The 26,393-nt window shown below is 54.0% G+C and overlaps 1 protein-coding gene, 1 long non-coding RNA gene and 1 other non-coding gene across 5 annotated transcripts in view; 2 read left to right on the top strand and 1 right to left on the bottom strand.

Moving 5' to 3' along the window:
- TRAF7 (TNF receptor associated factor 7) overlaps window positions 1–25,179 on the bottom strand; it is a 28,524-nt gene extending 3,345 nt beyond the window's left edge. Inside the window, exons 1-16 of one of the 3 annotated variants that reach the window (XM_050980052.1) lie at window positions 25,077–25,179; window positions 15,804–15,922; window positions 15,547–15,604; window positions 14,439–14,530; window positions 10,295–10,411; window positions 8,973–9,065; window positions 7,310–7,343; window positions 5,866–6,049; window positions 5,114–5,248; window positions 3,803–4,020; window positions 3,532–3,605; window positions 2,996–3,044; window positions 2,747–2,874; window positions 1,593–1,675; window positions 1,413–1,452; window positions 1,002–1,118 (exon numbers count right to left, since the gene is read on the bottom strand). In XM_050980052.1, coding sequence (XP_050836009.1) covers window positions 1,002–1,118; window positions 1,413–1,452; window positions 1,593–1,675; window positions 2,747–2,874; window positions 2,996–3,044; window positions 3,532–3,605; window positions 3,803–4,020; window positions 5,114–5,248; window positions 5,866–6,049; window positions 7,310–7,343; window positions 8,973–9,065; window positions 10,295–10,411; window positions 14,439–14,530; window positions 15,547–15,604; window positions 15,804–15,884 — 1,503 coding nt within the window. In that variant the 5' untranslated portion in view covers window positions 15,885–15,922; window positions 25,077–25,179. Of the gene's footprint in view, window positions 1–1,001; window positions 1,119–1,412; window positions 1,453–1,592; window positions 1,676–2,746; window positions 2,875–2,995; window positions 3,045–3,531; window positions 3,606–3,802; window positions 4,021–5,113; window positions 5,249–5,865; window positions 6,050–7,309; window positions 7,344–8,972; window positions 9,066–10,294; window positions 10,412–14,438; window positions 14,531–15,546; window positions 15,605–15,803; window positions 15,923–22,088; window positions 22,337–25,076 lie in introns of those variants that run through there. The other 2 variants (XM_009091745.4, XM_050980053.1) reach the window with 2 other exon arrangements.
- A 283-nt stretch (window positions 25,180–25,462) lies between these two features.
- LOC127060158 (uncharacterized) lies at window positions 25,463–26,287 on the top strand. The gene is made up of 2 exons (XR_007778832.1): window positions 25,463–25,539; window positions 25,768–26,287. It is a non-coding gene; the product is annotated as an uncharacterized LOC127060158 (long non-coding RNA).
- On the top strand, window positions 25,607–25,697 carry LOC115484309 (small nucleolar RNA SNORD60). Its single transcript, XR_003945033.1, has one exon. It is a non-coding gene; the product is annotated as a small nucleolar RNA SNORD60 (small nucleolar RNA).
- Window positions 26,288–26,393: the final 106 nt, after the last annotated feature.

Here is a 26,393-nt window from a genome sequence, read left to right as displayed (position 1 = left end):
ATCTCAGTGGGGCTGGGCAGGACACAGCAGTGCTCACCTTCCCTGCCCACCCTGCCCGAGGCTCTCACAGCTCTTGTGGGGATCCTTGTGCCAGCTCTCCTGCCTGATGGGAATTGCCGGATCCCACTGACTTGCTGATAAAACCCAGAAACTGCTGAGCAAGCACATTCCCTGAGGGAGCCAGCCTGGAGCCTGCATTATTGCTGGCAGAGACCCTTCCCTAGCAGAGCCACGGGCTGCAAAGCCTAAACCACAGCTGCAGCAAGGAACTGCCCTGCACTTCCCCTCCCACCCCTGGCACACAGGGACTGGCAGATCTCATTCCCCCCACTCTGAGCCTGCCTGGCTCATTGGCAGGAAGTGGCCAGGGATGACAAACCCAAAAGGCCCCAGATTCTCCTTGTGCTGTGTGGGTGCTCCAGCCTTGAGCTGTCTCCAGAGCTGAACCACTCCAGGCCCCAGATAAAGAAAAGAGCACAGTCCTCTTACAGATGGACGGGCCCATAAGCTGTCTCACCAGGAGCTGGAAACAGAACCACAGGAATCCAGCCAAGGCTTTAAAGGGCAGCCTGAAAAGCTGTTCCTGATTTCTGCATGTTTTAGGTAGAGAATGCAGACTCAAGATCCTTTGGAGGCGGTTGCAAAACAGACAGCCTGATTCTCCAGCCAGTTCTGGAGCCCAGACACAATTCCCAACGGTCTGGGCAGGTCTGTTGGGGGCCTGAGGACACACATGCTCAGGAACTGTCAGGATACTGCAGCTGCAGCCTCAGGTTTAGAGCTGGAAGAAATACAGTGCTTCTGCAGCCAGAGAACAGCTTTCCCTTGAGCACAGAGCATGGGCTAAACCTCTGCAGTGCTGGCTGCTCTGTGGCTCAGGAGACCTTAGCAACAAGGTCACCTACAGGCCAAAATGCCACTTCCTTCCTCTTTGGACACTTCTGCCTTAGAGTTTGTACCCCTGGTCCCCAAGGAGCCCCGGAGGAGCCCTGGAGCTGCACCTTGATGGCTTTGAGGGAGCCACTGAAGAGCATGTTGTGTGAGGAGACCAAAGTGCAAACAGGATTGTCGTGTGCTCGGATTGTGTTCACCTTCTGCAGGTTTTGAATATCCCAGACCTGCAAACAAGAATCATGGAATGGTTTAGGTGGGAAAAGCCCTCTAAGATCAAGTCCAGCACAGTCAAGCCCACCAAAGCAGAGCCCATGAGGGGCTGGGCAGGCCATTCTGCCTCAACCCAGAGCACCAGTCCCTTGCTCCCAGGGAGGAGCTGGGAGTGGGAAATCCACCCTGCAGGTGGATTTTTCCAAGCCCCAAGCCCACCCCAGGGGTGGATCCAGCACAGGAGGGTCATCAGTCCCCCCCTGGCAGAAGAGGGGCAGTCCCTGCTGGGGTGGGTGCCCTGTACTCACGATGATGGTGCAGTCAGCAGAGCCACTGTACAGCTTGTTCCTGCAATGACACAAAGGGGGGGTCACCGAGGGACAGTGCCATGGCACATGCAGGACAGAGGATGGGAATTGTGAGGGCATGCTCAAGGGTCCCAGGGCTGTCCCCACTCTCCCCAGGGACAGGTGCCCCTCCTCACTCACCCCTGGATGCAGAGAGCCAGCACAATTCCATCGTGACCCTCCAGGGTCTTTTGGCACTTGTATGTGGTACAGGTATCCCACACCTAGCAGAGAACACAAGGCAGAGGCTGGAGCCTGGGCAGGATGTCAGCACCCAGAGGGGGAAACAGGCTGGCTGTCACCTGGGCACTGACTGTCACCTGGGCACTGCCTGTCACCTGGGCACTGCCTGTCACCTGGGCACTGCCTCCAGCCCTGGGCACTGCCTCCAGCCCTGGGCTGCAGGCTTGGCTAGCAAAGGGAAAGGACTGCAGAGGGTCAGGCTTAAGCCAACAAGACCCAGGCCAGCAGCTGCTCCAGCTCTGCTCCCTCAGCCCAGGCCAACACCACACTCTGAGACAAAGGAGCAGCTCTCAGGCTCCTGCTTTAGCACTTCCCAGCCATCCCAGGGCTCCAGTGGCACAGCACAGCTTCCTCTGCCACTGCAGAGGCTTTTCCCCTGAGCACACAGGGCTCTCTCAAGAGGAACGTGGGAATGTGGTGGCCAGATCAGCCAGGACAGAGGAGGAATCTGCCTTCATTCCCTAATGTACAGCAATATCCATTTCCTTCCACGTGGCTCTACAACCAAGGAAGCTAAAGCAAAGCTCTGCTCCTGGCAGGGTTAGCTGTGGCAGCCCCTGGGTCTCCAGCCTGGCCAGCAGCCACCAGCAGCCACCAGAGTGACACTGGGAAGGGCTGCTGAGGCTGCACGGGGCAGTGCTGTCAGTCTGAGTTACTGAGAACAGGACAAAGAAAAACAAACGTGCCATAAAACAGGGAAAGGACACATTGGATCAGGGACAAATGTTTTGTTCTAAGATGACTTTTTATAACAAAGGAACATAAAATCAGAAGCTGAAATAGTCCTGAATACCCTAAATGCCACACAAAGCAAAACCAGCAGCTGCAGGAATGAGATTCTAATCGGGGCCTTGCAAAGATCTCTGCTTGTCTCTCCATTTCACTAGCACATAATGTTTCCTTGCAGAGAATTTTGTCCAACTGTAATCATAAAGAATCATTTGATTCTTTGGAGGAAACTTCAGGAAGCAACATCCACCCACCCCACAAATGAACTCAGCTTCTGTTCCACTTGCAAATGCAGAAGGTGGAGGGAAGAGGGAAGCTCTTACCTTAATGGTTTTGTCTGAGGAGCCACTGAAGAGCAAGTCTCCTATGGAGTACACACACAAACACCACACGGGGCCCTGGTGGCCCACAAAGGTCCCCTTGCACTTGAAGATCTGCTGAGGATCATAGGCTGCAGAAGGGAGAGCCAGGTGAGGGAGGGAGAGCAGTGCTGCTGCTCTGCACAGCTGTGAGAGCAGCCAGGAGGCTCCCTGGGCCCCCCACACCCAGCCCCAGGCCTTGGGGATACTCACATCCAAGGATGCCCATGTTGAGCCGAGCATTGATGTGGGAGAGCTCATCCTGGAAAACACAACAAGCCGGGTGAGCTGTGGAGCCATCCAGGCCAGCCTGCCCTGGACATGGCTTTAGGACTGTCCCCTCCACTTTAGGACTGTCCCCAACCCCTCTTGTGTTCTTGACTCCCACAGGGCCCTTCCTGAGTGGCCAACTCATCCTCTGACCAGAGGTCTCTGCTCTACTCTGTGACTGCCACATCCCTCCAGAGAGCACAGGGCCCTGACAGCACCTCAGAGCTGCACTGAACTCTCAGCATTCAGAAAGGCCCAGAAATACCTCTTAGGAAATACTGTCCTCACTCTGCAGTTCACCAGAGTGCTTGGATCTGCTCATCTCCCTGCTTTCTGCAGGCAGGGAGGAGGGGACCATGCCCCTGTAAAAGGCCCAGGCTTTGGAGCAGAAGGCTCTCCCCAAAGCCTCCCCCCACTGCAGGAGAAGCCCAGCCAGGGGCAGAGCCAGGTAACTCCAGAGGCCCAGGGCCCATCCTCACGTTCAGCATGGAGGCGTCCCTGCGGAATTCCATCAGGTCCTCGCTCAGCTTGCTCTGGTTCTCATCCAGCACATCTGTGAGAGAGGGACAGGCCCACAGTCACTGCAGAGCCACTGCTGCCATCCCAGGGAACAGGCAGAGGGCACCCACTGCCCCCCAACCTCGGAACACACCGCTGCCACCAGCAGGGAGAGCAGCCTTGCAATGCACCCCCAAAGAGCTGCTCCATCCCAGCAGCTCTGACCACAGAGCTCGTCGGGTGCACGCTCACCAAACTTCAGCTCCAGGTTCTTCTCCAGCTGGTCGATTTTCTCAGAGAGCTTGCCCAGCATGGAGCGCAGGAAGGCGATCTCCTGGTCCTTCTGGGCCATGGCCACCTGCATCTCGTGGAAGCGATCGTCCGTCTGCTGCAGGAACTCCTTCAGCCCCTCGAACTTGCACGTCTCCAGGTGGGTCTCGTAGGTGTCCTGGTTTCCTATGAATGCACACCTGAGGGGAAGGCAGATGCTGGCTGGAGCAGGGCTCTCCTGGAGACTCCTTGCTCAGCTGTCTCCTCTGGGGAGCTCCAAGGCCCGTGTGGGTCCCCAGCTGTCCTGCTCCTCCTGCCAGCAGCAGGGATTCTGTGCTTCGTGATCCTTCAAAGGGTGGACTTGATCATTGTGGAGGTCCTTCCCAATTTTAATGATTCTGTGATCCTGCTGGGAGAGGCAACTGCAGGACAAGAGAGGTCAAGCAGCTCCCATTCTTCCAGCCAGGACACTGGCCCCAAACTGCACTGTCTGCCTGGGAAGTTCAAGGAAAAGCAGATCTTGGGCAGGAGACAAAGGGTGGTGTCAGTTTGTTGGGCTCACCAGGAGCCATTAAAACCAGTGGAAAAAACTGCAGCTGACCTCAGCAGATGCTGACTTGGGCCTGCAGCATGGCACAGAGTCAGGGCTGCTCTGCCAGGACTTGCCTTGCTCTGCATCTGCCCAAACATGGCTTAGGATCATGGAATCCTAGAATTGTTGAGGTTGGAAAAGGCCTCTAAGACCATCAAGTCCACTCATTCCCCCAAGGCCACCACTAACCCATGTCCCCAAGTGCCACATCTACATGGCATTTAAATCCCTTGGGGATGGGCATTCCATGACTGCCCCGTGCCAATGATGGAAGAACTTTCTGTGAACCCTCTTCCTGCAACAGTAAACCCAAGCAGGGGCAGCCCTAGGGCTTGGGTGACAGGGAACCCTCTGAGGTGGATCAGCACTTCCCTTGCCTGGGACAAGGCCAGGTTGGCAAGACACAGCCATGGTGCTCAAATTACTCTTGTCCTCATCCCCCTTTCTTCATGCTCTGACTCTCCTCCAGCTCTTCTGCCTGTGCACTCAGCCTCCTCCTCACCATGACCTGCCTGTTCCCACCCACAGGCTCCAGGGCTGCCTCCTGCAACCCCTGGAACCCCCAGCTCAGCCTCAGGCCAATGCACAGCACTGGGGAGAGCTGCTCAGAGCCTCGGGGGCACCCCAAGGCTGCAGCAGCCAAAAAGCAGCTCAGTCATGAGCTCAGTGCAGTTCCTCACCCCAAAGCATCAGCTCCTCACCCGTATTTGGAGTGGGGACACTTGATGTGCTCACACTCCTTCAGGTGAGCCTCCAGGTTCATCTTGAGGAGGGGAGGGCAGCTGGGGTTGTTGGGGCAGCGCACGGGTCTGTAATCACAGCTGCTCTCATGATCCCTGTCCACGGAGAGAAGCAAAGGCAGGGAAAATCAGCAACGAGCAAAAATTATTGGGAACAACACAGATCCTCAGGAGAGGAGCAAATCAGCCCTGTGAGGCTGTCAGATGATCCAAAGCCTCCTGCTCTGAGACTGCAATTCCAGCTTTAAATTCTCATTTGGTCAGAAAATTGAGAGTAGTAATAGGCCACATTTCCACAGGGCACATCTACTTCTGCAGCTGATGGGCTGAGCCTTCAGGCAGCCATCAACAACAGGCAATGGACAGGGAAAACTGGGATGGGGAGGGAGACAGATTTCAAATTCATAGGATATAACGAAGATAATTCTTCTTACAAAAAGAATCCCAAGTTCTCTACTTGACCTCGGCCATGGAGTTTCATCCCAGATGTGAGGTGGCCGCTCTCAATGCATCCCCTGCCCCAGGGCTGGCACTCAAGGAGCACAAAACAGCATCCTCCCCCTGACACCAGCCCTGAGCTGTCCCCTGAAGCCACCCTGCTTGTCCCCCTGGCACAGCCAAACAGAGCAGCGCTGGCAGGAACTGCACAGCCCTGGAGCCGCAGGGCAGGCCGGGCCCTTTCCCTGGAGAGGATCCCTGGAAGGAGCACTCACTTCCTGGCACTGAGCTTGATGGTGAAGGGGCAGCCACGGGGGTCCACCTCGAAGGCGGTGGGCTTGCTGCTGGCGGCGGGCCGGCAGCCGTACTTGCAGTGGATGAACAGCTCCCCGATCTGCTCGGCCACCGCGATGTTGTTCACCACCACCGTCAGCTTGGCATTGTCCACGGGGCACTTCTCTGCCAGGGAGGGAAGATGGCACGCTCAGGGAGGGCTGGGACAGGTCACTGGCATCTCCCAGAGCCCCTGCGTGGAAACTGGGGTTTGGTGCCTTCCCTGGTCGGGTCAGCCAACTGCCAGCTGAGTGGCCATGGAAAGAGCCAGGAATATTCACCCAAGGTCTGCACACCATCATCTTTGGTTTGTCTTGGGGTGTGGAAAAGTTACAGTTTATGTTAATCCATAATGATTGAGGGAGCTGCCAGTGAAAGAAGCCCACGCTGATTCAGGCTGCCTTGTGCTGGCTGAAGGGTGAGTGCTCACAGGCAGTGAGCACAAATCACCAGGTGCCCCAGCCATAACCTGCTCCTCACCCAAACCTGGACTCAGCTCCTGCTGCCAGCAACCACTGAAACTCAGAATCTTACAGGTTGGAAAACACCTCCAAGATCATTGAGATCACCACCTCATCAACTGAACTCTGCCACATCCAGCTGTTCATGGAACACTCCAGGCATGAGGATTGCAATTGCAAAGCCTTTTGCCACACATCTGTGGGTTGGGGTTGATATAGCAGAGAACAGAGGGCATTAACATGCAAAGCAGAGGGACCTCTTGCATGTGGAACACAAAAATCTTAAGGCAGGAAGAGCTGTTGCTTTGCAGGACTCCCCAGGGAGCCTCCTCAGGGCTCGCTGTTCTGGTAATGCCAATGGCTTGCTCTGTGCTGAACGACAGCTTGCCAAGAGGGGCACAGGCTTGTGCCAAAAAAAGTCTTTTTGTTGCAGCCAGAGTCCAACCCAGGCGGGAGCTGGTTAGCCCAGGCCAGCAGCCAGGGGCTTGGGCTCTCCCAGAGTTCTGGAAGAGCTGGTAAAGCAGCTCAGTGGGGCTCAGTCAGGGGCCAGAGCCCTGGCACTGAGGGGATGGGGGAGAAGGGCTTGATGCCAAACGTGGCCCCTGGTTCTTTATCCAGGCAGCCACAGAAAGCTTTCAGTTTGAAATCAGTGGGTCAGCTCTGGGCGAGACATGTATTATCCTGGGATTATCCACTGCATTTTCCAGGATCTGAGAACATCCTGTGCCCAGCCCTCTCTGCAGTGCCCATGCTCCAGAGTGCACCATTGGCCCCCAGCCCCTCAATGCTGCAGTGCCACGCCTGACTGACAGCTTGTTTTAAGCCCTTTGGACATTTTTCTGCAGGTTTCTCTTTAGGTGAAAGCAAATCAACCAGGAAATAACAGTGTTCTGGCTGCATCACACAAGAACAGCCCTGTACTCACCAGATGTTAAGGCACATCTCCTGCAAAACGTGTGCTGTGGAGACAGAGAGGAACAGCAGCGTCAGCGTAAAACGAGAGCGGGCAAATGATTCCCTGTGGCTACCCATGGAAAGGTGGGAGACACCAAAGCCTGGGGCTCAGGAGCCTCAGCAGCTGTTCTGCCTGTTTTAGCTCAGCACCACAGGGCAAACCCCAGCTGCTTGCTCAGGGGGAAGCACAGGTCCTGAACACACAGTTTGGAGCTTTGACCTTCTCCCTGTTCAGGACCAGGCCATGATCGTGGTGCAAGACAAAGCCAGGGGCATGTTCTGCCACACTCTGATATTCATGGGATCACAGAATCATGGAATGGTTTGGGTTGGAAGGGATCTTAGAGATGATCAAGTTCCAATTCCCTGCCATGGGCAAGGACACCTTCCACCAGAGCAGGGCTCAGAGCTCCATCCATAGTCTGCTCTTGAACACATCCAAGTCTTTCCTACCCTCCACATCTGCATAGGGTTTCTCTACTTCACTCTCCACTGTAGCTCATGTCATCCCTCTCACTCCCCTGAGCAGCCCTTGGGGGAAGCCTGGCCTCTCCCTGTCCTTGCCCAGTCAGCCCACCATATCCATCCCTCTGGAGCCCTCTCAAGGCAGCAGAAGCAGCCCTGTCCTGCTGCCAGGCAGATGGAACAGCTGGTTTGTCAGCCCATTAAATTCTCTGTAAATTTGAGCACTTTAAATAGCTCCCCTCTCCATCCTGACAGTTTAACTTGACAAAGCAGCAAACACAGTTTAACACACTAATGAACATAAAGGCTGCAGCATTTCACTGGTCCTGATCCTGCCCTGTGCATTCCCTGGAGCCTCCTCAGCCACGTTCCCTGGCCAGGGAGCCAGCTCTTGGCAGGGCTGTGAGTCCCCCTCTGGAGCTGTTATCTGCTGCCCTGCTCCTATGGCCTTTTCCTGCCCGGCACAGCTGCACCGAGCTCCCTCCAGAGCTGCCAGAGCAGGACTGCAGATGAAGCCAGGCTGCTTCCTGCAGTGGGCTTTTTTCCACATTAACCAGTAAATCTCAGTGTCTCTGTGCAGAGCTGCTTACTGGAATGGTGCAGCCAAACTGCAGCAGCTTCCAGCACTTTTGGGGAATAGCACCCTCACTGCCATAAACAATCCTGAGCTCTGCTGCTGTTGCTACAGCCCCATCCTGGTGATCAGATCACATCAGAAGCATTAGAGCCATCTCAAAACCATCTTTCTTCACAAGGAGCACAGGAATAATATACAGCTTCTATTAAATCCCAGTAAAATGGAATCCAGAAGAATATTCATGCCTTTCATTTGAGGATCTCAAATCCCTTTGCAAGCATTAACTAAATGAAGCTTCAAGCCATTCTTGTTTTATAAGCAACACTTCCCTCACAACTGAAGCACAGCCTTTCCTGGGGTGCCCAGGAGCTCCTGCAGAGCCCTTCAGGAGGAGTTTTTGACCTCATGGAAGCCACAGCAAGGAGACTGAACATGGCTGGGACGGGGTGGCTGACAGTACAGCTCTCCTGGGAAAAGCCATCCCACCTTAAGCTAGCCCTAGTTCTGCTTGACAGTCCCTGGGGAGAGACAGAGGGGACAGTCCAGGCTCGAGTGTGGCTCACCCAGGACGTTTGGGAGAGCCTTGCCTTACCCCACAGGTTGTGATGACGGGATCCTTAAAGACACTGCAGCACAGCTGGCAGCACAGCTTCACGGACGGCTGCTCTGCAAACACCAGGGGCTCCTGCAGGGCACACACAGGGACACACACAGCGGGGATTAGTCCAAACCAAGAGCCTGCAGCTCTGCAGAAGGAATAACACAGTCCCTCAGTGCTGAGCCTTGGGGAGCCTGGGGCACACTGAGGGTTTTTCATGGTCTCAACGTAAAATTCTGTCTGGATCTCCTGAGTTCCAGTAAGGGAAGAATGAACTTGGGAATGGCTGGAGACCCTCACTCAGCTCATCACAAACGGGGCCACCAGCATCTGGCAGGATCAGCACCTGACAGCAAACTGCACAGACCAACTCCTTGGCCAGTGATTCAGTCACCAGAACTGCATGAGCTGCCCTGGCTGGGACTTTCTCCTTGGTTGGCCTGAGCACAGAGTTGTCAAAATTGTACAAAGCCTGAGCTTAAGGCAATTTTAAAGGAGTCTGCACTCTTGTGTTTTTGAAGCATTCTGAAGGAAGGGCTCCTTCACTCCTCAGGAAGCAGAAACAGCATTGTTTCTGCTGCAATGGGCCCATCTCTGCAGTTTTGTTTACCAGCTAGAACAGCTAGCACAGGGCTCCAAGCACTACGGCTCTCCATGCTCACATTTCAGAGCATTTCCAATCAATCTCTGCAGTTCCCTCTGTCTTTTCGTCCTGTGCTGCTCTCAGAAATGCAAACACAGCCCCCTGGGTTCCCAAATATGAAATAAACTCTTATCTTTGATCAGTGGCAGAATGCCGCCTGACCTTTTATTCATCCAGTTTGGGGTTAGTTACTGGGTCACAAGCTAAGCTCAGTTTAAAAGTATCCTCCCCCAGCATGTAGACAATTCCTTGCACCCTCCTGGGGCTTACAATCAAGTCTGTGGGGTGTCCCACAGCCCTGAATGGGGATGGGGCTCCAAATCCATGGGGAATTGCATTTTTTTTGCTGCCTGGTGCCAGACCACCAGCCTGAGCCTTGCAACCCACCCTGCTCTGCTGCAGAGCCAGGGAATCAAGCAGGACTTTGCACAGACTTACAGTTTTTCTGTAAGGAAGCAGAAAAGCCTCACCATTGTCCTCGCTTTCCAGGCAGGGAAATGGCACACGGGGAGGCAAAGTCAGTGGTGGAAACAAAGTTTAAAGCAAGAGTCTGAGCCAGGCTCCGCACAAAATCTGCCCCTGAGAGCTCTGCGTACTCACAACAGTCCACTCAGTTACTGTTTTGACACTGAGCTTCCTAATCCTGCTCCTTCAGACAATCCCAAATACCTACTGGCTCCTCCTCTTCCTCATGGAGTGAGAACGTGGAGCGCAAGGACATGTTGGACTCAGAGTGCAGGGAGCGGACGGAGATGGCGGAGTCGGAGCGGCGCGGGGTGCTGATGGGAGGCTGCGGACACAGAGCAGCTCTGGTCAGTGCAAATCATTCCCCAACTCCAGCCAGAGCCTTCAGGTTCAGTTCTCCCCCTCCACTACACTTCAGCTGCACTGAGTGGCCCTGCTGCTGTGTGCCCTTCCCTGCACCGTGCCCAGAGACAGGAATGGCTCGGGTTTAACTCCCTAAGCCGGGCTGACATCGACATCCCAAGCACATCACCTTCTCCAAGGTGCACTCCCTGCACACTTACCGTGCACACCCGCAAAGCGAGGGCCTGGCAGAATTAATCCTTCATGGAAAGCTCCGTAAATCTCCCCCAGAGACCGCTCCAGCTCCTGCAATGTCTCTAATCTCTGCAGCAGCACTTGTTGTTGCACTCACTATCTAACTTCTGCCAAATTTCTTTGCGTAAGTGCGGAGACTTCCTTCTATTGAATTCTCTGTGAGCCCGGCTCTGCCGCTTCCTGCTCGGGAGGGGAGAGCGGAGCACACACCGTGCACCAATCCAGAGAGATCCTCTGCCACGGCAGCCCTGGGATTGGCTTTGAGGGAGGGCTGCTGCTGGAATATTAACCAGCAGCACGTCTCCCAGGGTGGAATGTCAACCACCAGCACGTAGCCAAGGTGCCACTCAGAGTCAAAGCGCCGCTGGAGGCTGCAGACCGTGGGGAGACTGGATCTGAGGATCCAGTGCAGCTGGGAGTGCAGCCACTGAGGGGTTACTCTGGGAGAGATGCTGTTGGTGGAGTGGAAAAGGTGCAGAGAGGAGGAATAAAGGTCTTCAATGAGCAGAATGCATGCTTGGACAAAGAAATGGAAGAATGAAGCCAGAAGCTTCAGACACTTCAGACAAGGCATGATGGATGAGCATCTGCACGTGTCACTCTCCAAGGCTTGGCTGTAGCCTCTGTCAGTCCCTAGCCCTGAGGAGTGTTGGCTCTGAAGATCCCTGGCTGCCCACTGGAAAAGGGACTCCCCCTGGCCCTGGCCCAGGCCTGGCACTGCCCAGGGAACAGGGAAAGCTGCACGGACCAGACTCTGCTGAGCTCCCGTCCTGCACCTTGTGGGAAAAACACTTTTCCTCATGTTCCATGTGAGCCTCGGGAGCTGCATTCTGTGGGCCTGCCCTGGGTGAAATGGGTGACATCAGAGCCAGGGCCAGACAAAGGCAATCCAGAGGGTAGAGGGGCCAGCAGGAAATTCAGCAATGAAAGCTGCACCATGAGGGTCAGAGGCTGCTGCCCTCCCCACAGACAAAGCATGCTGCAGTCCCAGTGCAGCCTGGCTGGCTGCAGGAGAGCAGCAGACCAGGATCCTGCTGCTTCCTCACACTGCTCTGCTGCCTCATTTTTATGATCCTGGGCTCCAAGGAACTCAGAAATACTGCATCTGCTGAGAAGCCGAAGCATAAATGTCTTTCCCTTAAAGACAGCATATTTATTGACTAAATACATAAACCTTAAGGAGGAATGGTTATAATGAGGTAAATTCATTTTATGTGTATCCATTCGTTCTATTATTTTCCTCCACTAGTAGCAGAAATTATTAAAATAACCAGAATGACTGTGCACAGTTCCCACTCTGGAGGTGACAGGGGGTGAGGGCAGCAAAGACAGGCTCTGCAGGAAGGCAGGTTTGTCACCAGCAGCATCCAGAGAGGATCACCTGCAGAGAAGGGGACTGCAGCATGCCAGGAGGCAGGGGGGTGAGACACAGAAGGTTTGTGTAGGACTCTGGGCCCAGCCCCCTGTGTCCTGGTTTGGATAATGCTGGTGTTAACTGCTCAGCAGAGAAGGGGATGGGCTGACAAGGATCCTTCACTCCTCCCAGGCTGGGGGGAAAACACAGAATGGCAGAGGGTGTGCTGGCAGTTCCAGACCCTCTGGGTATCTGCAGCCTTGGTTTTGCCAAGCAAACAAGGATAAAACTCCAGAGACCTCATTTCTGCACTAAACATCAGGCACACCTTCAAACAGCCTAAGGATGGAGCACTCAAACATCTGAGGGAAGATGGAGAGTTTTCACCTCTGACTCAGAGGCGAAGCTCCCTGTAAACAACAGACTTTGGACAGGCAGGCAGCCTCCATCCACGGTATCCAACGGTCCAGTATTCAGCTGCAATCTTCAGCTGCAGTTCCCACCACCTCAGAGACAGGAGCAGCCTCCAGGTGGAAGCTGCAGCACAGCCCTGGTTCCAGCTCCATGCAGGCACAGCAAGGTGGGAACCTGTGGCACTGTGTCCAGGCAGGATGACAGCAGCCACTCAGCAATCCCTGCCCTGCACACAGAGCACACTGCTCTGCTTCTGTTTCATTAACAGCAGCTTTACAGGGAAAGAAAAAGGGGTGGTGGAGGTCACAGGAGGGCTCTGACTCCTCTCCAGCTGTCTCTCTGATGGCTGAGAAGCCCTTGGCAGCTTCTGGAGGAGGGAAAACTCAGTGATGAGGAAGGGAAATCCCAGATTATTTCTTGACAAAGCAAATGAAGCTTCCTAAGAGGGTTAGTGAGTCTGCCTGGAGCAGCAGGCAGAGCAGGACCGAGGCGGTTCTGGTTTGTCAGCACCTCACGCTGCTTCCTGAACCACTCATTAATCCTCTCACTATTTTTGCTAAAGAATATTTAACACTCCAGGGAAAGTGGGCTGAGACTGTCCAAGAGGATTGAAGCTGGCTCCCAGCAGAGCTCCCCCCCATTCTTGGCTGCACACCCCAGTTTGTACCAGCGCGGTTTTCAAATGAGTCAGGGAGTTTCTTTATCAGACCTGGCTAAATGAAATATTCACAACATCCTCTCCTCTGGAAAAATCCTCCCCTCTGCCCTGTGAGAACTGCCCAGCTTGTGAAAAGGGCACTGTGAGCCCAGCACTCAGCCCAGAGGGTCTGTGCTGACAGCCAGGGGTGGCCTGAACCCTGGCCCAGCTCGTGGGGTCAGTGGTGGGCTGGAGAGCTGCACTTGCCAAGGACACCAGGCACATTTTCAAAGGACTTGTTAGAAAAAAGACCAACAACAAACAAAACCCCCGCGGGCTCACATAAAACACAGCAAGATCTCTGAGCAACAGAAGGAACTTTATAGGATGCTGACAATAAAATTCTTTGCAATCTGGTGTCAAATTTATTTTAAGAAGTGCTGCAGCTCCACACTGTTGCTGACCCCAGTCTCCAGCTCCAGCAGCAGTGATCCATTTATGCCTGGCTTGGAAACTGGGTCTTGTAACCTAAGTCTACAAATACTTAATTTGAAGTTTGTTACTAACGTGTTTAGATCTGAGCAGAGCTTGTGGTTGTGACAGGAGCACCAGGGACCGGAGAAGGTCCAGCCTCAGATCATCCTTTCATCAAGATTTGTTTTGCTGTTGCTGTTCTTGATTTAATTGATTTAGCTAATTTAATTTCTCTCCAAGCAGCTAACCCTGAAAACTGTTGAATCACTAAATTCCCCAAAAAGAACTTACTCAGAAGTGAGTGAGAAAACTGGATACAAAACTGGGAACTGCTTTACACGAAGATACTGGGAGACAAGGGAACGGTTTGTGTGGGAAGCCCAGCACAGCCCTTGGTGTCCAACATCCCAATCTGCAGGTTTCAAACCTTCTCCCTGTGGTCAGAGGCCCCATCTGGAGGTGGGAATAGGAATGGATTCTATGGCCATAACTGCAGATCCAGCTGGGATCCATCCAACACGGAGAGTGCCTGGCCCCAGGCACAGCCCAGACATCCTGGCAGGGGCTGCTTCCTCCCGAGCTCCCTGCTCTCCCAGGAGCCAGCACTCCCTCACAAGGAGGCTCTGGGATTTGTAGTTCCCAGCCTTTGGACCCACACAACAATCTCAAGCAGTGTGAAAAGCAGCAGCAGCAGCTTCAGCCTAAAGCCCCAGGTGAGAATGAGCTGCTTCCCCAGGGCACCAGCAATGCCCTGCCTCTGGGGCACACCTTACACAGAGAATGATGAGGGAGGCAGAGGAGTCCAGAGGAGCTCCAGACACCTTCATTTCACTTCTGGTCAGCTAAGCCAGTCAGGAGGGCCCTGACAACACCTACCATGCCATCATCCTCGTCCCGTGGGGAGTAGGTGAGGGTGCTGGAGGAGGACGGGGTCCGACGGTGCTGCTTGAAAGTGTTGGTCCCGTCAGCTTTACAGGGAATAAAAAAGAAAAACAAGCATTTAGGCTCCTCAGAAACTCTGCCAAGCTATGGGACAGCCTCTGTAGGTGTGTTCCTTAGAAAAGGAATAGACTAGGGATTCTGCAATGCTGGTTCATGACTGGATGTATCAGCACAGGCAGAACAACCCTGATCTCTGAGAGCTTGCCCAGAAAAGAGCACAGGTAATATCCTTAAAAACACTATTAAAAGGAAACTTTATACACCCACATATCTCAGTCACCAGTAAAAATTGCCTGGATCCAGGGAGGTCTGGATATCCCTGAGGCACAGGGGAGCCATGCTAAATTAAATATGAAATATTTGTAGAGAGATCATGTAACTGACTCTGATACGTACAAAAGTCTGAGTGTAAATATTTGGGAGTCCAAAACCATCCAGAGTCCTTGACAACTGTAATCCAAACATTTTTCTCGGGCAGATGTTCATATCCTTATCAAAACCAGTGTCAAGTGTTTCTGTGTCTATTAAAGGAAGGATATTTGTATCCCAAAATGAAACCAGGCCTCTTCCTACATTCCCCCCACGTGCCAGGGCCAGGCTCTCCTCACCTGCTGAGCTTTGAGGAACAAGGCACAGGAATTGTAAATGAGCAGGGACACTTGCCTCCCCTCCTGTCTGAGCTAAAAGTGGCCATGGGGTTTTACCAAAGCTCCAGAGTGACTCACAGCCAGGCACAGAGGGAAGATGGAAATTGTCAGCATTGGTGATGATTGTCACAGGGATCAATAAGATTTGGTGCTGAGCTCAGCATCAAGCCCTGTTGTACTACTCTGTTTTCAGCAAAGGCTTCCCAGTGGTGCTGCTCAGTCTGCTTGAGGAGAGACAATTCCTGTGCCTGCTCATTTCCATCCTGTCAGGACACTTGGGCTGCATAACACCAAACCCAGACCCTCAACACCTGGTTAATGACCAGAGAGATTCTCCCAACAGTTTTATGATCTGTAAAAGGACAACAACCACACACAGTACATGAAATACCCACCCTTTGTGATGGTGGTCACAGCAGAGAAGGCTGGTCCAAAAGTTGTTTCCATTCTTGTCTGAAATATTGAAAAAATGAAAGTCAGGGCATTTAAAGCCTTCAGGCTTTGCCTGAGCTGGTGAAATACTGCACACCCATTCCCAGCTTTTCTCTGTGAATGGTGAGATTTTAAGTGGCAGGAAAATGGCCAGTTTGAAAAGAAAGGAGGAGGGCACAGGAAGCAGCCCTGTGCTGCTGTGCCACAGCAGTGGCCTTACCCCGTTAGTGTTCTCAGCAGTAGTGATGGCTGTTGTGCCACTGGAGAAACGATTGTAGCGAGCGCTCTTGTTTGAGCTCATAATCTAGGCCAGCATCTGTTAGTCATGGGAAGCGTGCTCTGGGGGAGAAGGAGGACACAAAGGGAGTTAGGCTCCTTCTGGGTATTTCCCTGAGCTCAGAGAACACTCTCCTGCAGCACAAAGCCCAGTGTTTACCTAAACTCATAAAAAACTGGATTTTCAGAAGTAAGAGGCAAGGACAAAATCAGATTCCTTCAAATCGTTCCTGGGTGAGTGTTCAGCATTTTTAAAATGTATTATTATCTTTTAATAAGAACCTCATTTCTCTCCCTCCACCAGTTCATTAGGCTCAAGTTTGCAAAGTCAAGAATTCCACAACAGTAATCTGCAGAAACACATGGATTTTGCTTTCTTGAACCTGTGCTGAAACCTGATACTGCTTCAGGGCACAATTATGCTGCTGTCCCAGCAAATCTGACAAGATGCTCTCAGCCTCCTTCAGAGCCAGGACAGCCTCAGGAAGGAGCTGCAGCTCCTCTGCCATCACACAGAGGTGCTCCTGGCTCAGACAGGAGTTTCCCTCAGAGAGGACAAACTCAGCCTGGCACTGAGGAGGTGAAGTGTCCCAGGTGTTTCTAGCAATTGTTTTTCTCTTACCTGAGAGTGACAAGTCCTCCAAGCTCTTTATAAAAACACCACTGGGATTGCTCCACTTTACAGGAAGGGAAACTGAGGCTCACAGAGACAGGATCCCAGCAGAGCTGTGAGCTGGGATTTGTGGAGGGATTCCCACCTCCCTGAGAGCCCTGGCACACAGGGCTGGGCACATCCTGCACACACATTTTGAACACTGCGAGGGTGACTCTGGAGCTGTCCTCGGCCTGACACAGCACTGCCAGTGCTCCTGCAGCTCTGGATCCAACAGCTGGCAGGCAGCCAGGAACAGGAAAATCCTGAGCAGGGGATTGCTGCTCAGGTCTGAACTCTCAGACAAAACTATGGTCAAAAATTATAAAAAATCCAAAATTCCAAAGAAAAACCAAACAAACGGAAACCCTGAAACCAAACCCAAAGCCATCTGAAAACCAGGGGTCTGGATAATGTTTTCCACACACGTGACAGCACTGTCCTGGCTGCTTGCAAATGCCAGATCCCTGAGGAGATGCTGAGCACAGAGTCTGGAGTTGTCTCAAAAGCAGCAGGAATGAGCAGAGTTGTGCTGCAGCATCAGGGAGACCTGCAGAGATTAAAGCTGGGCTCCAGCAAGCCACAGGTTTGGCTTTGGCCACTGGATCCTTTTATTCCTGTCTGTGCTCCCGAGGGCACAGAGAGCAGAGGGAACCCAGAGGGTGGGAGGTAGAAGAGGGCAGACAAGGGTTTGGGCCACTGGCCCCAGGAGATCTGAGCCCCAGTGACTCAGCCTCTCTCCCTCTGGCAGCCTTGGATGAGCCACTGGAGCCCTCGGCTTCCTCCCGGCAAAAATTCCCCCCTTCTGCACAAGCCTGAAGATTCCCCTCTCCAACTATAAAGGCTGAAGATGAGAGGTCTCCAGATGATGCAGTGCTCATAAATTAAGCAAAGCAAGTACATCCACGAGCAATGGCATGAACTGCTGCATTTCCTGGGATTTCCTGTCTCAAGGCTGCATTATCTCATGTCCAGTAATATGCATATCCCTAAAATCCAGGTTCCCTACATCTAGCAGTACACCTGGGCTTACCACTCTCCTCTGGAAAAGGGATTCAGCATTCTGCTCCTCCCATAATTGGCTGGAAATAGAGAAATATTCAAATTTCCAGGGATACGGATCCATGCAACACCTACCCACACACCCCCTCTATCCTGCCCTGCTCAAAGGCAGGAGCAGGGATTTGCTCCCAGTTCCTCAGCCTTGTCAGTGAAGGCTAAGGGAACCTGGCATATCAGATATTCCTCGTGGGGTTTAGGGCAAACAGTCATTCCCAGATGGAAAGAGAGGAAAGCCACCCTGATGGAGGATCAGGGCTGCCTGGAGACTCAGGCACAGCTTCATTCCCTCTCATTTTCAGGGAATGTATCACCTTCAGATGAACAGATGGAGACTCAAGCAATGGGAAACACTCAGAGACAAGGAAAACAGAAATGGAGATAAACTGGCAGTGTGAGGAGTTCTGTGATATCATCAAAGGTTGGATCAGATGTGCCACAAACAGTGACTGCAGCCATTGGAGCCACTGCAATGATCCTTCAATCCCTGCCTGGAACCTCTAATAAACCCAAAGTGGGGAAGGAATGTGGAATACAGGGCTTTCCCACTCACTGCTTGTAAGCTTGGCCTGAGCCTGCAGCTTGGCTGAGCGAGGTACCTGCAGCAGCAGCAGCAGCAGGGAGCCTGCTGGTGTCTGCTCCAAGCAGAGACCAGAGGAATGTGAGCAATGGAAAAAACGTCCAGCAGAACATCAGCCAGGCTGCAGAACCCCAGCAAGATCTGAATGCAGCCCAGACCTCTGCACCCACCACAGACAGCAGCATTTCAGCAGAGCAGACGCCTCTCCAGAGCATTGTCTGACAAGCTCCTCACACCTTCCTTTCCATCTGAGAACTTTTTCCAACTGATATCAAAGAACTTAAAAGAGGCAGAAAAGAGCTGATGGTGTCAGCATTAATACCGACTTCCTACAGCACTTGCAAAAATCTCTGCCAGGTCTCTGTGCCTTTGCTTGGCATCTGAACCCTGCCAGCTTCACTGTCCTGTGCTCCCAGGCCTGAGTGTCCCTCTTGGGTGGCTGCTGCTGGGAACCCAGCTTGTGATCCACATTCTCCTTGCCTGGACTTAATTTTTTTAACATGCAACATCAGAGTTTTTTACAGTAAACAAAGGGGGGGGGAATCTCCTCTGGAAAAAGGAAGCTGTGGGAACCCAATATTCAGTAAATGCCACAGCTGATCATAACCAGATGTGAGGGGGGGCAGGGATAGGTTTCAGCATTTGCACATCACAGGGATCAACTCGAGGCTTTTGAGACTCAATGAGAAGAAAAGCCTTAAAATCCTACTTTAGTAATTGAGGCAAGGAAAAACCCGACCAGCAGCAGCTGCAGAGGCAGCTGGAGAGGGAAGCAGTGCTCCCTCTCCCCACTGCTGAGGGGAGATCCAACAGGATCAGCCACGGATCACCCCGTGACTGCACCTCAGAGCTGGGAGGAGAACCAGCACCAGTGGCCTGGCTAATTCCCTCCCTGCTCACTGAAGCTCTCTCGGAGGTTATTCACCCCCAAGGAAACTGCTGGGCTGGCAAGTGTCCCAGAGCAGAGTGCCTGGCAGTGGGAAAGGCAGGCACGGGTTATCCTGCTCTGACTGAACCTCCTTATCTCACTGCCCGGGTATTTATGGTGTAAGAGTTCCTGTTCCTCTTACAACACTGCACTCACAACAGAAGGGTTACACATCCCTGAGAGTGCTGGCACATCCCCAGGGAAATACTCCCACAAAAGCACACACAGGTGCCAAGGGCACAGGGTGATTGTGGGGTAATTAACTACTCTGGGGTAATTAACCACTCTGTACCCATCAGCACCTCAGGTGCAGCTCCTGACGAGGGCTGTCAGCATCTGGTCTGACCTGTACAGCACAGGGTGTGAGCATGCAGATCCTGAGACAGGCAGCTCTCAGGGGACACCTCTCCATCCATGGACACCTCTCAGGGCACACCAGAGCAGAGGCAGGCAGTGGAGCCCTCTGGTCACTCCTCAGCCCAGGAAACACCTGGCCAGGGCTCCCAGCAGCACAGCTGAGCCAGCCTGGCCCAGCCCCCAGGTGAAGATGGGCAATAAAAGCCAGCAGTGAAATCACCACGGCTGCAGGTGACAGCTCTGCCCAGCAGGCAGTACCAGCTGGTGGTGAAGGGCTTATGAAAAACCCCACAAAACTAAGGAGACAAAGAGGTTGCAGAAGAGCTAAAATCTAAAACACCTGACCAGCAGGACATTTCTTACACTCTTTAGATATCAGTCAGTGCAGGAAGGACATAAAACATGAACAGAAGCTCAGCCTTACTGACAGGACGTGGCACCTCCACCTGATGAATCTGTGGAACAGTCTTTTTACTGTTTGTAAGTTTTTCTTATAAGTCACACCAGCTTTTCTGAGTGTCTTACAGTGAGACCATAATTGTACTGAGCTGTCACCAATAAAAATAAAAGGGATATTTTTAATTGCTGCTGCTTTTACCAGCGCTCGCACTGACTGCAGGACTGAGAGAGAACATTCAACAGCTGTTTGAACACTGCCATGCCTTTGAACAAATGGAGTTCAGAAAGGAAAAGCATTTCATATGGTGCTTTTCCTAAAGGATAATGAAGCCTTGGGATAGAAGAATATTTGCAATACTTCACGTTAAAACCTGAAGCTTTCAAATGTTCCCACAGCTGGATCAAAAGTGATTGCTCTGGTGAAATGAAGCACCTCAATTTTCCCAGAAAAATAAAATTAAATTAGAAGTTAGAACAGAGGCCAATATTCAGTGCTGTTCCATGACACAAAAGCTACATTTGAAGTTTTATTTCCATTTCAGGTAACCTGGGAGGATCCACCTACAACACCATTTCTGTTATGCAGCCCCGCTCTGACCCTGCAACCGAAATTGTCCTGTGTGGGCTCAGCAGCTCCTCAGGCACTGCTGGGCAGGAACAGGCACATCCACAGCTCTGCCACACAAGGACCTTAATCAAAAGGTGCTTTAAAAGTTGGCCCTGCCACTGCACAGCTGCGTGCTGTGCCTCTCACAGCTTGTGCTCTTCCACATCCTCCCTCAAAGAACAGACCCCTCCCGAGAACATCACGTTGCTAAATTGTGGATTTGGTGAAGGAAAGAGAATAAAACTCCAGCCAAGCCCTGAAACCAACAACATCCTCCCCCTGCAAGGCAAAAATCTCAGTGCTGCTGCAGGTCCTTGGGAGGGAATGGCCAACTCTGTGCAAGATCCTGATGGAAGATATCACACTCGAGGAGCTGACAACAGTCACCCTCACCACTCACAGCACAGCTGGTGCTCCTCAACCTGTCTGACAGAGAACAAGTGGCTGCCAAGACCCCACAGGGTCCTGTGGGCTGGCTCAGCTCTGCTCTTGTTGTCCCTGCTGCATATCTGACAGAGAGAGGGGCTTGCAGCTCAACTGCAAACCCTGAAGACATGGCAGGGCAGCAGCAAAGACTGGGGGATGGAGAGATGTGGCCTCTGTTCTTCCAAAGAAGCCAGAGCAACGAATCCAGAATCCCCTGGATTCTGCTCTCCTGGAATCCAAAGCAATCAAAGCTCCTCTCTCCTTTATTCCCCAATTCCTGTGCCATGGCTGAGGCCTTTTCCAGCTGCTTTTCCTTAGGTTGGCTGCACTGCATCCTCTGGAAAGCTGTAACCACCCCAGCACACTATGGGATTCTTCCAGATTGAAGTCACAGCAAACCTGAGCCCGTAGCCATGACTCAAAAAGCACAAAGTAGCACCTCCACCCCCTGCTCCCCCCAACATTCTCCAAAGCTTTGACACCTCGTGACACACACTCTTCTCTGCCCTCTGGATGCAACTAGAACACTTCAAAGATCCAGCTGAAATGCATCATCTCCTTCAGGAAAAAAAAAAAAAAATCCAGCAAATTCCAGTCACCTGCTCTTCTTTTTTACAGCTCCTTTGGACTTTGCCACTGAGAACAAGCAGGAGGCACCTGTACACACCAACAGTCATTGCTCAAATCAGTGATCCTGGGAGAAACAGCACCAAATCCTTGATTCCAAAAGAAACCAGGGGATGTGGACACTTCCACCATGGCAAATCTACTGACAGCTTTGAGACAGAAGCACCACTCAGTGTCCCACAACCCCAAACACCACGGATTAAACTCTGCCCCAGGGTGACTCAGAATTCCAGGGGATGCTGCCTCTCCTCCAACTTGGCTTCTGTGCTCACAACTCTGCCCAAGGAAGATCGAGGATTTCGATTTCCCACTTCTGGAACACCAGACCAACCTCAGGACACACTCGCTGGGTTGCTGCAATCAAGCACTCCACGCCCTTGCAAAGGTCACTTTGAAGGATCATAAAACCAGCCCAACACAGCTGCAGCTGCTGGATGGGCCACAGGTACCCCAGCCAAACTGCTGCAGGGCTCCAGGTACCTCCTGGAGGGATGGAAACAATTCCTCCCTCACTGCTGCAGGGAAGCAGCTTCCCAGGAATGCTGCCTGACACCCGGCACCCGGAGCAACGACTTCTCCTTGGAGCAGACTCACCCCTGGCCATCCCGGAGCAGCAGAGAGGGCAAGATGCCACCACCGTGCCCAGCTCCTGAGCTGGGGACAGGCTTCTCCTCGGCCCAAGAGATGCCACCACCATGCCCAGTTCCTGAGCTGGGGACAGGCTTCTCCTCGGCCCAAGTGCTCTTCCGCTACGCGTGTGGATCGCTCCCCAGTGATGTAAACACAAAGGCATGCGGAGCAGTGGGCGATATGTAAATCCAGCTGGAAAATCCCACAGCTCAGCCAATCTCCACGCTGCCTCCCAGCTTTGCCCCGGCTGCTCCGGGTTTAGTTTAGTGCAGGAAAAACAACCCTCTCCCAGCACACACGGATTTATTCCCCTGGTCGGAGACAGAAAAGTCCTTCGCTTGCTTTAAGAGGAGTTTGAGTTTCTCACCCTCTTTTATAGCTCCCAAACTATTCAGAATTCTGCCTAACAAACAGCAACACGCTCTCTGCCTGGAGAGACAATCCAGGGAAACCCAGTTAGCCAGGAACAGCCACAAAAAGGCAGAGCTGGGGAGCAGGACTCTGCTGAAACACAGACACTGGTGCTGATGGGGACTTCCCGTGCCAGGACAGCCCCCCATAGCTGAGGCTGTCCCAGGAGCAGGCATTGCCCCGCTCCAGCCCCAGGACACCTCGTTCAGAGGTGGTTCTGAAGCTCCAAGGCTGTGCTCAAGGCAGAGCAGGAACAGCCTGAATGGGTAATTTGGGTGCTGCTGCCAAAAGCTCCTGGGGGACTTGCTGAGCTCAAAGAGGGGTGACAGGTACCCCTGTGAGCAACCAGCTGCCTCCCTCCTGGTCCCAGCTGTCCCTACACCCCCTGATCCAACCGCAGGCACAGGGACGTGCTCGTGTGTCCCTCACCATGCCCATGGCAAAGGGAATAAAAACCAGGAGGGAAGAGCTCCAACAGACTGAACACAGCCACGTAATCCGAGTATGGAACGCAGGAAGGATGTTCTCTCCAGTGCATTCCTCCTGGCACACCTGGGATGGGATAACCTGTGAGAAAGGTAAAGTCCTGCTCAGGAAATCCCACACCCAGGGCCAGCAGGGCCTGGGAGGTCCCCAGGAAAAGGGGAATGCTCAGCCCTCGGGGTGACCCCCACTGAGGCTGCAAAGTGCCCAGGAGCAGTCCCAGGGGCAGGGCACAGCTGGCACCAGCACACGGGGCTCTGGCACCACCCAGAGCCTGCAGGGCTCCCTGAGGCTCCAGCAGCACCTCGGCATTGTGGAGCCCTGGGAAGGAAAGGGCTGACTTCAGGCAGGGGACACAAACCTCCATGTGGTGTGCACACATGGCTCTAGGCCACCAGAGACTGTGCTGCACAGGAGGGCTCACCCTGGGAACCCCCAGATCAGGGAACCAATCCACCCCAAAACCATGGATTGTGGTTTTTTTCCTTCCTCGAGCCCAATCCATATGAAATCTCCTGTCTGAGTGTTAGCAGGGAAGGTACCAGCATCCCCTGCCTGGAAACACCACTGTGGCTCAGGTTTCCCATTTCCACAGGGTAAAACATCCCCTCCCTCAGGCAGTGTCACCTGCACACACACCAAGCCCAGCAATGGAGCTGGGTGGCCTGGGTGGCTACAGGCTGTCCCTCCCCTGCTCCAGACAGGGACACCAGGGCTTGCAGGGGATCCAGCACACTGCACACAGGACCTGCTCCTGCAGCTTCCTGCATGATTTTAGGAATTTCCCTTGCCAGGGGAGGTGCAGGCTGGACATCAGGCAGGATTTCTTCACTGAAGGGGCTGTCAGGGATTTGAAGAGGCTGCTCAGGGAGGTTTGGAGTCCCCATCCCTGGTGGTGTCCAAGGGGATGTGGCACTCAGAGCTCTGGGCTGGGATCAGGCACAGGGTGAACTCAGTGGTCTTGGAGGTCTTTTCCAACCTAAACAATTCTGGGATTCCGTGATCTCACACTGCTTTCACTCATCAAGGGAGTTCTGGAACCATCCTTCACCCCAAACCCTCTCCTGCAAGCCCCACCACCCTCACTGTGGCTGGAAGCAGCCGAACACTCGAGGCCAAAATGCTGCAGCTATTTAAGAGGAACCTGACTGCTCAGTGCAGCCTGGAAACACATCCCTGGGGGGAAAACACCCAGGGAGCCAAAATCACACTGCTGGGACTGAAACAAAGGCACAGCAACGGTGCCAGAGTGGAAGAAACAACTGCTGGGTCACAGTTCTCAACACAGCTACGCCCTGGCAGGGACCCCAGCCTGGACCTGGCGGTCATGGACACCCAAACCCGCTCCCGGAGCGCTCAGCAGCCCTGTGGCTGTGTCTGAGCCCAGCAGAGCCCGAAGGGAAGAGGAACCAAGGGGAATCCTCCCCGCTGCCCTCCCCAGTACAGCAGCTCAGCCATCCCACAGCTTGGCAGCCTCTGCCAGCGGCTGCAGCGGCAGGGACGGAGCCCGAGAGCTCGTGTGGAATGGGAAGGGCACAATCCACAATTCACAACCCCCAGTTCACAGTCCTGGTCCGGACCTGCACATGTTCTGCGGCAGCTACACAGACCGACCCGCAGGCAGCCCGCATTTTGTGTATTGGGAGCCCAAAGCCCGGGGAAATGAGGCTCCTGCGAGGGCAGGACAGAGCCAGCAGCAACACGTGCTGCTCGGCCAGCGAATGGAGCAGAAAACGCCAAAGCTGAGCAAAAAAGGCAAAGCTAAGCGGAGACTGCGATGGGAGCCAGCGAACACGCCGGGAGGGCAGCGGGGGCGATGAGCGAGACCTGGCGGGATTCACCGGGGACGGGGCAGCGCAGATGATGCTCGAGCTGCTCGGAGCGCCCCAGCAGAGCCGCTGGCACCCCACACACGGCGGTCGGTGGGCACGGGGCGGCCCCGGGAGCCTCCGCCAGCGTCTCCCCGGCCCGCGTCCCGGCGCCCCCAGCCCGGCCCGGCCCCTCCCCTGACGGAGCCGCTCGTCGCGGCCCGCCCGGCTCCCTCCGGCCCGCCCGTACCTCCCAGCGGCGGCGGCGGCCGCAGCGCCGGTGCCCGGTCCCGGCACATCGCGCCCGGGCCTGCTGCCCCCCGCCGCCCGGCCCGGAAGAGCAGCGCCCAGCGCTCCTCGGGACTTGTAGTCCCGTGCGCCGCTTCCTGCCCGCGCTGCCGGGCCGCTTGGACTGCAACTCCCAACACCCCCCGCACACAGCCACTCCATGCTACAACCGCTGTTGCTACTGGTTCTGCCCGGCCTCCAGCAGTGACCAATCAGAAGGCGGCAACTGCCGCCTCGGGCCACGCTGCGCTGCGCGTCGCCATTGGCAGGGAGGAAAACGGTGGCCAATCAGAGCTGGGAGAGGTGGGGCGGCGGTCACGCCAACCTCTGGCGATTGGCTACACCTACAGCCGTCTGACCAATAGCGGCGTCGCAGTGTCCATAAAATAGGTAGTGAAGAGCACGCGCGTCCTTTCCAGCCAGAGGTGCGGGACGGGACGGGTGGCAGGGTGGGCGGGAGCGGGGCTGGTAATAGGGCTATTACCGAGGGCGGGCCGCTGATGATCCACATTTACCTTTCTGACACCTCGTCTGAGGGCGGCGGGCGGCCGCAGCCCCTGCTGAGCAGCCATGGCTGAGGCCCGCGGTCCCAGCGGCCCGGCCGGGAGGGCGAGCGCGCTCCTCTCCCTCACGCGCTGCCTTTCTCCCCTCAGGGCTCGGCGGGAAGCGGCCGCGGAGTGCGGCTCGGCGGTGGCGGCGTCCTGAGCCCCCGTGCCCGATCCTCGGCAGTCCCGGCATTGCGGGCCGGTAAAAGGCGGTGTTCCCTGCTCCGGTGTTTGCGGTAAGTGAGGCTGAGTCCCGGGAAATGCTCCTGCTCCGCAACGAGGCGGCTCTTAAAACACAAAGAAGCAGCTGCAGAATGAACTGGAGGAAAGAATTCACCGCCTTCTTCTCTCCCTCGTGGGTTAGTTCAAGGTTAATGTCCTGGTAAGGTGGTGGGTGCAGTAGTGTGAGTAACTGAAGGGATTTACATTCTTTAGTGCTGCAGTGTGTAGATGGAGAATTGAAATACTTTTTCCGTTTAGCTCCGTGGAAGATAACAAGTTACTCCTGTAATGTTTTCCCACTCTCAAGACCGGCTTTAATTGTGAATGCGTTACTGTTGTATTTCTACTTCAGCTTCTATACGAAGCAAGTTTTGTAGCTTACAGGTGAATAAAGTTTTGAAAAGTCTGGGTTTTTCCTTGTTTGTCGCAGTTTTAATGGGAGATGTGTACCTCCCCAGACTGACTGGAAAAGTTGTGTTGGGTACCCAGTGGAACTGGAATGCATTGAAATT

Source organism: Serinus canaria, chromosome 14, assembly GCF_022539315.1.
Source record: "Serinus canaria isolate serCan28SL12 chromosome 14, serCan2020, whole genome shotgun sequence".
NCBI classification, from domain to species: domain Eukaryota; kingdom Metazoa; phylum Chordata; class Aves; order Passeriformes; family Fringillidae; genus Serinus; species Serinus canaria.
The sequence above is the reverse complement of the archived record's forward strand: the minus strand, read 5'-3'. Positions and strand labels throughout refer to the sequence as shown.